Here is a 10,688-nt window from a genome sequence, read left to right as displayed (position 1 = left end):
AGCTGAACCAACGGACAGATGTCTGTCCCAGATACAATAGACGGTTTGTGACTTTTCTCATAATTGCTTGACATTCTTGTTGGTTTAGAGGCTTTGCACCATCACGTGATGGCAGCCATGACTGGAGGCATCTAATCTGATATGCATGAGAAATAATTCAGTTTCCCAGGGGAAAGATACCCTATTGTTGTGCCTCCTGTTATGGCTGCCATCACTGTGGTGGTGTAAAGTCTCTATATGGTTACTGTCAATCAAAACTCAAAATATCTCTAATCAGTAGTCCATGTCTTCATTTTCAGAATCCGAGCTACTTGAATCACTGGTGTCCATCTCGGGTACAATGGCTTGTTTGTGGCTTTTCTTGTCTTGGTTTGGTGTTTTTGGTGCTTCTGGGTTTTGGTCATCCTTTGCTGTGTCCTCTTCGTCTTCTGACGTGGACCATTCCCAACGATCAAGGTCGATTTTGAGAAAGGCAAACTGTGAGGAAAAATGAACGAAGATTTATCAAGAAACAGAAAGAAAGGAAGAAAAAAAGAGGAAGAGAATGGAAGGAAGGAAGGAAGGAAGGAAGGAAGGAAGGAAGGAAGGAAGGAAGGAAGGAGGGAAGGAAGGAGGGAGGGAGGGAGGGAGGGAGGGAGGGAGGAAGGGAGGGAGGTAGGGAGGGAGGAAGGAAGGAATCGTAATTCAAGACAGAAAGAAAAAAAAGGACACTGATGCAAATTAAGTCGCTCAGTACTTGGCATAATTTCTTTTCTTTCCCCTGAAGAGGATCGATTCATAGATCGAAACGTCGGGACTGCTTTAGTTTTTTGAAATAAACTTTTACCTTTTTCCAACCTCGTTCCCAGGCCTCGTTCCCAGGGCTCTCTCACGCAGAGGAGAGAAGACCCTGCCGTTGGCTGGTCAAATAGAGGGTTTGATTGGTTTATTGGGCACGCCTGAGCGAGAAATATAATGACAGATTTAAACAAAATGTAGGTAAGACTGGAAGTAATAATACGAAAATAGCGCTGAAAATCTCAGAAAGGCTTGCTATTTAAATGAAATTTTGTTATCTAAATGTAATCTCGTACGTCCAAAAGTGATGGAGGAAGGAGAAACGCCAAAGAAAGTTTACTACAGACAGGAAGAAAAAAGATCATCATCCATATCTGTTTGTAGTCCGTGTGGGAATAAAGTCGAAAGTCGCCACTTACTACGAGTTTTTGGTAAATCTGAACTTACAAAAGAAATAGCGACCAAAGTGTTGTTTAACTACTTGTGGTGTAAGAATCGAAGAAGCCGATTCCGTTCATGATATCCCTCGTTATATGACACAATATTTGGTTTATGTAGGTAACGTCCAGATTTTGAGAAATTATGCGACAACTAAAAAGGGCACCATATCAAAATAAAACCAATGAAAAGTCTGATCTTGATAAAACTTATATTAAAATAAATTTTATTTTATTAACTATGTCTCTGGAAAAATAATGATTGCAGTCCTTCTACAACGCGAGATACAGCGGATTCAGTTCAGGTGGTTGTGAGTTTTGGAAGACTGGTTGTCCGCATTTTCTTTTGATTTTCTTTTGTGTTTTGGCGGTGTATTACAATTTATTACACCTTAGTTATTACACTTTGTTTCACGGGTTTTTGAAAACCACTCTAAACCCATGAAATACACTTTAGCTTAGTTAGTACTATCACAATCTGTTTTTGTTTCATCTGACTATAACATTAGTACACTTTGTTTCATGGGTTTATGAAAAAAACTCTATACCAAGTAATCTAGTAGTTATATTCAAAACTAAAGTCTACTTTTTTCCCTTTTTTGAGTTGAAAAATTAACTGTGGTTTTTGTAAAACTCACTCCAGTATTACCTTAACTTGGAAAACTGAATTTGGGACTATTTTGCACGGTTTTTTTCAAACTGAAATATGGAAAACGAGAATGGTGACGCCTATGTTTTTCATCAATCATAGTCATCAAATTACTCTGATAGATTTAGTAGTCAAGCTTATTAGTAGTAAACTTCTAATATTATTATATGTACGACTCGTTGTAAAAAAAAGTACTTTAAACATGGCTTTTAAATTACAACTTTTGGTTACTAGTACATCTCGCTATAAATTGATATATTTGAAGAGCATCTAGGCAGGGATTTATTGCAGTTTCTAAATGTCCATTACATAAGTAATATACATGCAAAGCGTAAAAGTGCTATTTACTTACTGCTGACTCTATTGTTGACCAATCATAGCACAGCATTTTTAAGGTAATTAAAATGGTTGTCTTGGAAACATTTGGTCTAAACTTTTTACATCAAGAAAAATGTCTTGCTCCTTTAACGTCATTAGCACAGTCTCTGCTATTGCTCGATCATATTTTGAAATCTTGCTAAATTCGCATTTTTGAACGCTCGCGGAAAAAGATAGAATAAAATAAAAAAATTAAAGTAGAAAAAAACGTCAGCACCAGGAACATTTTTTCAACATATTTCTTAGAATGGTTCATATTTTCATAGAAAAACGTTGATATAAAGGTCATAGGCACTATATATGTTAGCATTTTATGCTTTAAAGAGAATACATACTGTATGCCTACAGGTTTAAACTTATGGCAAGCAAAACGTTCTTTCATTTACAATTTCTCTTTACGATGGCGATAGAAGCTAAGTACATAGAGGATACATGGGCGCGCGGAGATACGATTTTACCTTCGAGTAAATTGAACACGAGAAGATAAAATTCGTATCTCCAAGCGGCCATGTAATGTTCTGTTTATTATATAAATATCGATGAAACTTAATTAAAACAAAAGCTCAAAAAATTTTATTATTAAATACGTTACTATGTCAACAACGATATCTTCACGTGTGAAAGATATGGTATCTTCCACTGGTGAAAGATATCAAGTTTTCGACACTAGAGAAAACCTGGTATTTCATCGATATCTATATAATAAAGTTTTCTCTCCCACTTTAACTTCAATTGAAATCCTTTTCTGCATGCAACTAACTTCATGCGCTAATATATCACAAGGATCATCATCATCATCAATATTGTTATTGGATTATCAAATTTCTACTTCACAAACCACACACCAGAAGACGTACAGACCAATATCTGTCCATCATTCAACACTGCCATAGATACAGGATTCTTGATTTCATCAACTGACTTGCCAGCAAAACGGCCATCCAGGGTGAATTTCTGGACACGATTATTACCAGAATCACACACTAGTAGATGATGGTCATTATCAATAGCCAGGCCCCATGGTCTACTCAGCTGACCATCATTACTGCCGTATCCACCAATCGTCGATATTCTAGTCGGTACTTTACCTTCTCAAATACGTGAATAACATGATTATAATGATCACTGACGTAAAACAGTCCATCATGCGTTATCACATCAATCGGATCAAAGTTGTCCTTTCTTGTCAAACCAAACTGATATTGATAGTCACAGTCTCTTGAGAAGACTTGAACAAGATGATTATCACGATCACACACAATGATGTTATCATCGTCATCAACGTGTACTCCATTTGGATAAAAATACTCGTCATATACGCTACGTTCGTTACCGAAAGTTTTGATCAAATTCCCTGTTAAAGTGTTGACTACACCTATTCTATGATTTCCCCAGTCTGCTATGACTAAATCTGTATCATTCAGGAATGCTAAATTGTCGGGACCATGAAAATGACAATGTTCCTCTACACTCTCTTCACAATCATAACTCAGTATGAGATCTCCATTAGTCTTAAATACGTGGACGTTGCAGTCTGTAATAGTTGATAGCTGATAGTCACTGGAGTTGAAAGAAGTTTCACAGTTGTCTTCATCTTGTACAGATCTAGCGCCTATAGCGAGCCTGCTGTTGTCCCTGTTCACTGCTATCATACCTGTTAAACAATTGTGAGTATCAGGCACACCTTTCATTTCAAACAATCCTGTTACTCTCATCTGTGGAGGCTTCACATTAGATACATGATTATCATTCACTTGAACCTCTGCTGTCAGTTGACTATCTACTTCTACTTTTCCTTCTATTTCCACGTCATCGTCATCTGTTTCTGAATGCGTCTGTATTTCTCCTAGACCTTTTTTCCTATTTGTTGCACCAGCTCTTGGTTAGGAATAAAGACAATTCTTGATAACAGTGGAATTGGGTTAAAGATGAATTTCTCCAAACATTGTGTCTCTTGAATGTTGATCATTTCACTTGCCAGTCCTTTTTCGATCATATTCTTGATGTATTCCTCGACTGCTGGAATATGGGGAATTATATTCAAGTTTGTTGTGGCTGTGTCGAACTTCTCATCTATTTGTCTGAGTAGTTCTCGTTCATTTTCTTGTAGGATTTGGATCATTTTCTTGGTCTTTTCCTTCACTTCATGTCTTGCTTTTTCTCCTCGTTATTTGATAGTTTTAGCGATTTTTTCTTGTTGCTGTTGTTCCTTTTCATCTAATTTCAACTGCTCTAGCACTTGCAGATGCTTTGACAATACATCTTTCTTGATCGAAGCAAACTTATCTAATGACATCGTCTTATGATCCTTGTGATTATGTTTCCAGCATGCCACACAAATCATGTCATCACAGTCTTCACAGAATGACTAGCCTGTGATGAGGGTGACTTTTACAAGGATTTTCTCTCGTTATTATGAACTCAATATCTTCTTTCTTCAAATCAGCAAGACGATCGACCTTGTGATCTTTGGTAAACTCTGAATGGTTCTTCTTGCATTCTTCGCACATCGAGCGATCACAGTCAAAACAATACCAAGAAGCTGAGGAATGACTCTTAGAAACAGAACAAACCTTTTCTCCTTCTACCAACGCCAGACCCTTCAAGATTCTTGAATGCAGTGAACTTGGCTGTAGATCTTCCACGCTGCTTGGTTCTGGTAGAGGAGTTTGTGATTTACATCGAGGACACTTGAAGACGTTGACTTGGTCGATCAGCTCGGCGTGTCTTTTGATGCACGGCTTACAAAATGTATGGAAGCATGGAAGAACCTTAGGTTCAGTGAATGTATCATTACACAAGGAGCAATAGACGTCCTTCTTCAGATTAACGAGGAGAGATTCCATCTTTTCTTGAGGGATGGAGCTGTCGACTTCTCGACCCGTCTACTACAGCAGTATGGAGCAGGCGTTCCTGGTTATTGATGAAGAGGATTGGGGCGAAGCAAAGGCAGCCCAAGCTCAGTTTTAAGGGGGATAAATGAAATTTGCATAAAAATATTATTCTGGATTTACCAAGTGGTTTGATCTGTTGTATTATTACTATTTTTAATTAAATTTCAAAAGCTACAAAACAAAGCAGGTAGAGTTTTTACCATTCCATGTTTACAGAAGGTGTCAGTGTTACCTCATATTCACTGAGAGATCTACTAGCTATTCCATTCTAAGCCCAGCATCATCTCAAAAACAGCTTTGGTTACAGTGGTGCGGTAATTTGTAATAGTCTTCCGGCAAGCAAGCACTCTAAATGGTTTTAAAGCGGCCTGCAGTAAGATTTTCAGATATTTTATGATATATAGTTAATAGTAGGGGCCCAGTTAAGCACGGCTCTCATGGAAATCAGGTACATCTCTACATAAAGTATGTTTTAGGTTATATATATATATATATATATACACACACAGCCGTTTGCAAAAATTATGGCCGCTTCAATTATACATACAAGTATATCAAAAGTATATCAGACACGGCGGAATATATTTCTTGATATTATTAAAGAGTATATAGTATTGTTTTATTATTATTATGATTTGTCAAAACCTGATGAGATATATGTGGATAAATATAAAGTATTATTATTATTATATGCTTATTTCAACTTCAGACATTATTATTATTATTATTATTATTATTAAGTTCTTCTCACCTGTGTTTCAAGGTACCAGTACCTTGATACACAGAGGATATTACAGTTACCTAACCCCTGATACAATATTATCAGGATTGATTCTACTTGAAGTGAATAGTTGAATGGTAAATTTTTTCTTCATTTGAATTTTGTGTCTTTAAGTTATGAAGGTTTATTATTGCAGTATGTTTAGGCTGCGGCGTCATAAACAGTATTAAAGCATCATCAATATATGATATTCTGCTGGCAAGGCTCACATCATGCTTTTGCATTCAAGGCACGGATAATAGCCAGGCTAATAGCTGACTGAATATTGTCATATTCATTAATTAATGATTCATTAAGGTGAGACCCAATGAAATCGCACGATTTGGGTCACATGTGAGCAATTTAAACCACATACAGCTCAGCTAATTAGTATTCTGTATCAGAATCAGTTAAGGAGGATGTTTGGTAATGAAATTACTAAGTCAGTAAATTTAAGACTTCCCAGAGCCTTTGCCGTCAAAAGCTAGTCCCACCTCGATCTTTAGATTAAAGAACCTGGACCTTGCTATGTTAACCTACACATTATAATCAATGTGGGATGCCAGTACCAAACAATGTTAAATCATGCTCCTTAAAGGCATCATGCAGATGTATTTTCTTAAATTACATTTCTTTTGGAAATCTATTCTACAGAAATCATTATCTTCATTAAAGATGAACACTATTGCAAGTCATTTACATTTATATTTGTATTTGTGTCGTATCCTCCATACAATTACTTGCCTCCAGCTTATTATGGTATCTGCCGATACCACATGGCTGCTCATCATATCATAAACATTATTTCATTTATCCGAATAGACTTTTACAGCATTAATGTTTAAAAATTGCTTTTCACTGACTCAATCTTTTTTCAACCAAGCAAAGCCAAGCAAACATTTCTTGAATATCCACATTCTACCTTAAACAGGACACCACACCATATGCATAAGAAGTAACCAATATCTGACCATCATTCAAAACAGTTATATATACAGGATCCTTGATTTCATCCAATGTCTTGCATACGAAACGACCATCGAGGGTGAATTTCTGAACACGATTGTTCTTACGATCACAAACCAACAAATGATTGTTATTATCAATAGCCAGTCCCAATGGTTCACTCAGCTGACCATCAGCACTGCCATACCCACCAATCTTTGATATTCTAGTTGGACATGGTACAGTACCTTTCTTCTCAAACACATGAATGAAGTGATTATTATAATCACTGACATAAAATAGTCCATCATATGTTACCACATCAACTGGATCAAAGTTGTTGTTTGTTGTCAAACCAAACTGATATTGATAGTCACCGTCTCTTGTGAAGACTTGAACACGATGATTTTTACGATCACACACAAAGATGTTGCCATGTTCATCAATATGTACTCCACAGGGTTGATTGAACTGTTTATTCTTGTAACCATGGCTACCGAATGTCTTAATCGATGTCCCTGTTGCAGTGTTCACTATACATATTCTATGATTATCCCAGTCTGCTATGGCTAAATCTGTATCATTCAGAAATGCTAAACCTTCGGAAACATTTAACTGTCCCTGTGAACCACCTTCACTACCATATGCCAGTAAGAGATCTCCATTAGTCTTAAATACATAGACACAGGGAGAAGAAGGAAAAGAGACAGCAATCCTGCCATTGTCTCTATTTACTGCTATACCTGCCAATCTCAGAGAGTTAATATCCACACCTTTCATGTTAAACTGTCCTGTTATTCTCATCTGTTGAGGCTTGACATTCACCACTAGTGGACTGTTAGACACATGATTCCCATTCACTTGAACCTCTGCTGTCAACTGACCAGCTACTTTAGCCATGAATTCAACTTCTATTCTCCCAGCAGTTCTCACATCTTTCTCCTCTATTTCCACGTGATCTCTAGGGCTGATGTGGATGTCTACCACATCACCTGTATTAATGCTATCCTGTCCTGTTGATGTTTTGGTTGTCAATACGAGCTTTTGTTGCCTTGCAGCTTCTGGCTCACCTTCCACCAGAATAGTGCTCATCGTATGGTCGGTTTCAAAATGCGTCTGTAATACTCCAAGGCCTGTTTCTATTTGTTGCACCAGCTCTTTGTTAGGAATAAAGACTATTCTTGATGACAGTGGAATTGGGTTAAAGATGAATTTCTCCGAGCACTGTGTCTCTTGAATATTGATCATTTCACTTGCCAGTCCTTTTTCCATCACATTTTTTATGTATTCCTCGACTGCTGAAATATGGTGAATTATGTTCAAATTTCTTGTGCCTGAGTTTAACTTCTTATCAATTTGTCTAAGCAGTTTCCTTTCCTTTCCTTGTAGCATCTGGATCATTTTATTTGTTGTATCTTTTACAACTTCCTTGGCCTTTTCTCCTTGTTGTTTGATTGTTTTGGCAATGTTTTCTTGTTGTTGATTTTCCTTGTCATCTAATCTCAACTGCTCTAGTACCCGCAAATGCTTTGACAATACATCTTTCTTGATCGAAGCAAACTTATCTAATGACATCGTCTTATGATCCTTGTGATCGTGTTTCCAGCATGTCACACAAATCATGTCATCACAGTCTTCACAGAATGACTCTAGCCTGTGATGCGGGTGACTTTTACAAGGATTTTCTCTTGTTATTATGAACTCCATATCTTCTTCCTTCAAATCAGCCAGACAAACGACCTTGTGATCTTTGATAAACTCTGAATGGTTCTTCTTGCATTCTTCACACATCGAGCGATCACAGTCAAAACAATACCAAGAAGCTGAGGAATGACTCTCAGAAACAGAACAAACCTTTTCTCCTTCTACCAACGCAAGACCCTTCAAGATTCTTGAATGCAGTGAGCTTGGCTGTAGATCTTCCACGCTGCTTGGTTCTGGTAGAGGAGTTTGTGATTTACATCGAGGACACTTGAAGACGTTGACTTCCTCGATCAGCTCGGCGTGTCTTTTGATACAAGGCTTACAAAATGTATGGAAGCATAAAAGAACCTTAGGTTCAGTGAATGTATCATTACACAAGGAACACTCCACGTGCTTCTTCAGATCGACAAGGAAAGATTCCATAATTTGAGGGATGGCCCTTATCTCGACTGCTTCTCGTCGACTGCTCATCGACTTTAGAGCATTTATTGCAGCAGGCGTTCCTGGCTACGGATGAAGAGAATTAGTGCGAGGCATAGGCAGCCCAATCTCAGTTTTAGAGGGATCATGAAGGCTGAATAAAGATTGTATTACAACATTGTAATTTGTATAGAAATATTGAAATAAAAACAACTGAATTTACCTGATGTTTTGATTTGTTGTATTATTACCTTTTTATTGAACTGCGGCTATTTCAGAGTTTTTCTGATATTTTTAAGTTTTCCTCTATAATGGATATTCCTTTGTCATGAATAATTAATGAGCATTTAGACTTATCAGGACCTTTTTGTACCCGATAAAGAAACTCGACAATCTAAAAAGCCCGGGAGCGGTTTTGATTTCGGGCCCAGGGGAAATCGGGGCTGATTGTGCTGATGAATAAGTGCTCACTGAACCGGAACACATAGAGAACTCTTGGTCACCAAACTGGAATGTTTACAGAACTCTTGCCTATTCAACTGGAACGTATAGAACACTGAGTTTTAGAAGCAATTTAGAAAATTCGTGGTCGTTATGTATCGGAGATATAGATCCTCGCCTTCGCCTCGGATCTATAACTACCGATACAAAACGACCACTCATATTCTAAACATTACCTAGTCCGTTACCCGGCACCAGCGCGATAAATTAAGCGTCCAATTCCGCAGCCCATGCCTTTTCTCACATTCCACCCCACCCCCGGGATAACTAGTGACAATCTTATTCGCAGGCACAAATACCAGTCTTAAGAATATATCATACTTCGTTCATATGGTCTTGGAGGACTCGAGAGCGCCCCACCCTTCTCCCCGCAGCGATGACCAATCCTTTTCCCGGCTTAGCCTCCTCCGCAGGCAACTCTATAAACTCTCACCATAGTTAATAGAGGGGAATGGTTAGGAAACCTATTGTTATCAGGTCTTTGTTCGCTTTTGATGTTGAACCGGTCTTGACGGTGCACAATGTTTGATTTATGTACATCCGAAATTGCAAAATAAGTAAACATAAACTTTGTGTACGGGATTGGTGTAAGGAATATTCAAATATCTCTTATAAATCTTTAAGTATTTTGAACTAAAAGCCAAAAGAAAGATTTTGGTCTGTTCGCTCAGCCATTGCCAACAATGGTAAAACAATGGTAAAACAAAGGATTGTGCACTGTCACGCTTGAAAAAAGTGAACAAAGACATATAACAATAGGTTTCATAACCATTCCCCTCTATTAACTATGCTCTCACATACTATATCTCTCTAGCGAGCGGGCTTTTCCAGCGAAAACCGAGAGTACTGGAGAGAGTACTCCCCCCTCGTCTGGTTTTTTGTTTCTTCGTTCCCAGACTCCGGCTCATTAATAGCTAGAGAAACTAGAGAAAGCCACAGAGATGCCTGCGGAGGAGGCTATGCCCGGTTGAGGTCGCTGCTTTCTGTCGCCTCCGGAATCGGCTATCCCATATCTTAATCAGCATGGTCCAATAGGACGCTTGGAGTGATGGTGACGGGTGAGAATATATTACTATCTCCATACCTTACTATTCAGCCCCATCGACTTGAACGAATGTCAGCCGTGATTCAAATTTATCCGTAAAGTAAACGAAATCTTACTGCGAGGCCTGGAAATGATACGTAAACCCCATCCACAACCTCATGAAGGAAAGACACGTTGT

The 10,688-nt window shown here is 38.0% G+C and overlaps 1 protein-coding gene across 1 annotated transcript; it reads right to left on the bottom strand.

Annotated features, from left to right (window-relative positions):
- Positions 1–5,787: 5,787 nt before the first annotated feature.
- LOC116297435 (E3 ubiquitin-protein ligase TRIM71-like) lies at positions 5,788–8,987 on the bottom strand. Its single transcript, XM_031705659.2, has one exon. The coding sequence runs from the start codon at positions 8,965–8,967 to the stop codon at positions 6,814–6,816; it is 2,154 nt and encodes a 717-aa protein (XP_031561519.2). The 5' UTR covers positions 8,968–8,987; the 3' UTR covers positions 5,788–6,813.
- Between the last annotated feature and the right edge of the window lie 1,701 nt (positions 8,988–10,688).

Source organism: Actinia tenebrosa, unplaced genomic scaffold (genome assembly GCF_029948245.1).
Source record: "Actinia tenebrosa isolate PJP-AT-01 unplaced genomic scaffold, QUT_ActTen_1.0 PGA_scaffold2__45_contigs__length_23673736, whole genome shotgun sequence".
NCBI lineage: Eukaryota > Metazoa > Cnidaria > Anthozoa > Actiniaria > Actiniidae > Actinia > Actinia tenebrosa.
This window is presented reverse-complemented; position numbering and strand designations above follow the sequence as displayed.

Excerpts from the sequence above, each read along its gene's own strand:
- LOC116297435 (XM_031705659.2), bottom strand. The coding sequence starts at position 8,967 with ATGGAATCTTTCCTTGTCGATCTGAAGAAGCACGTGGAGTGTTCCTTG.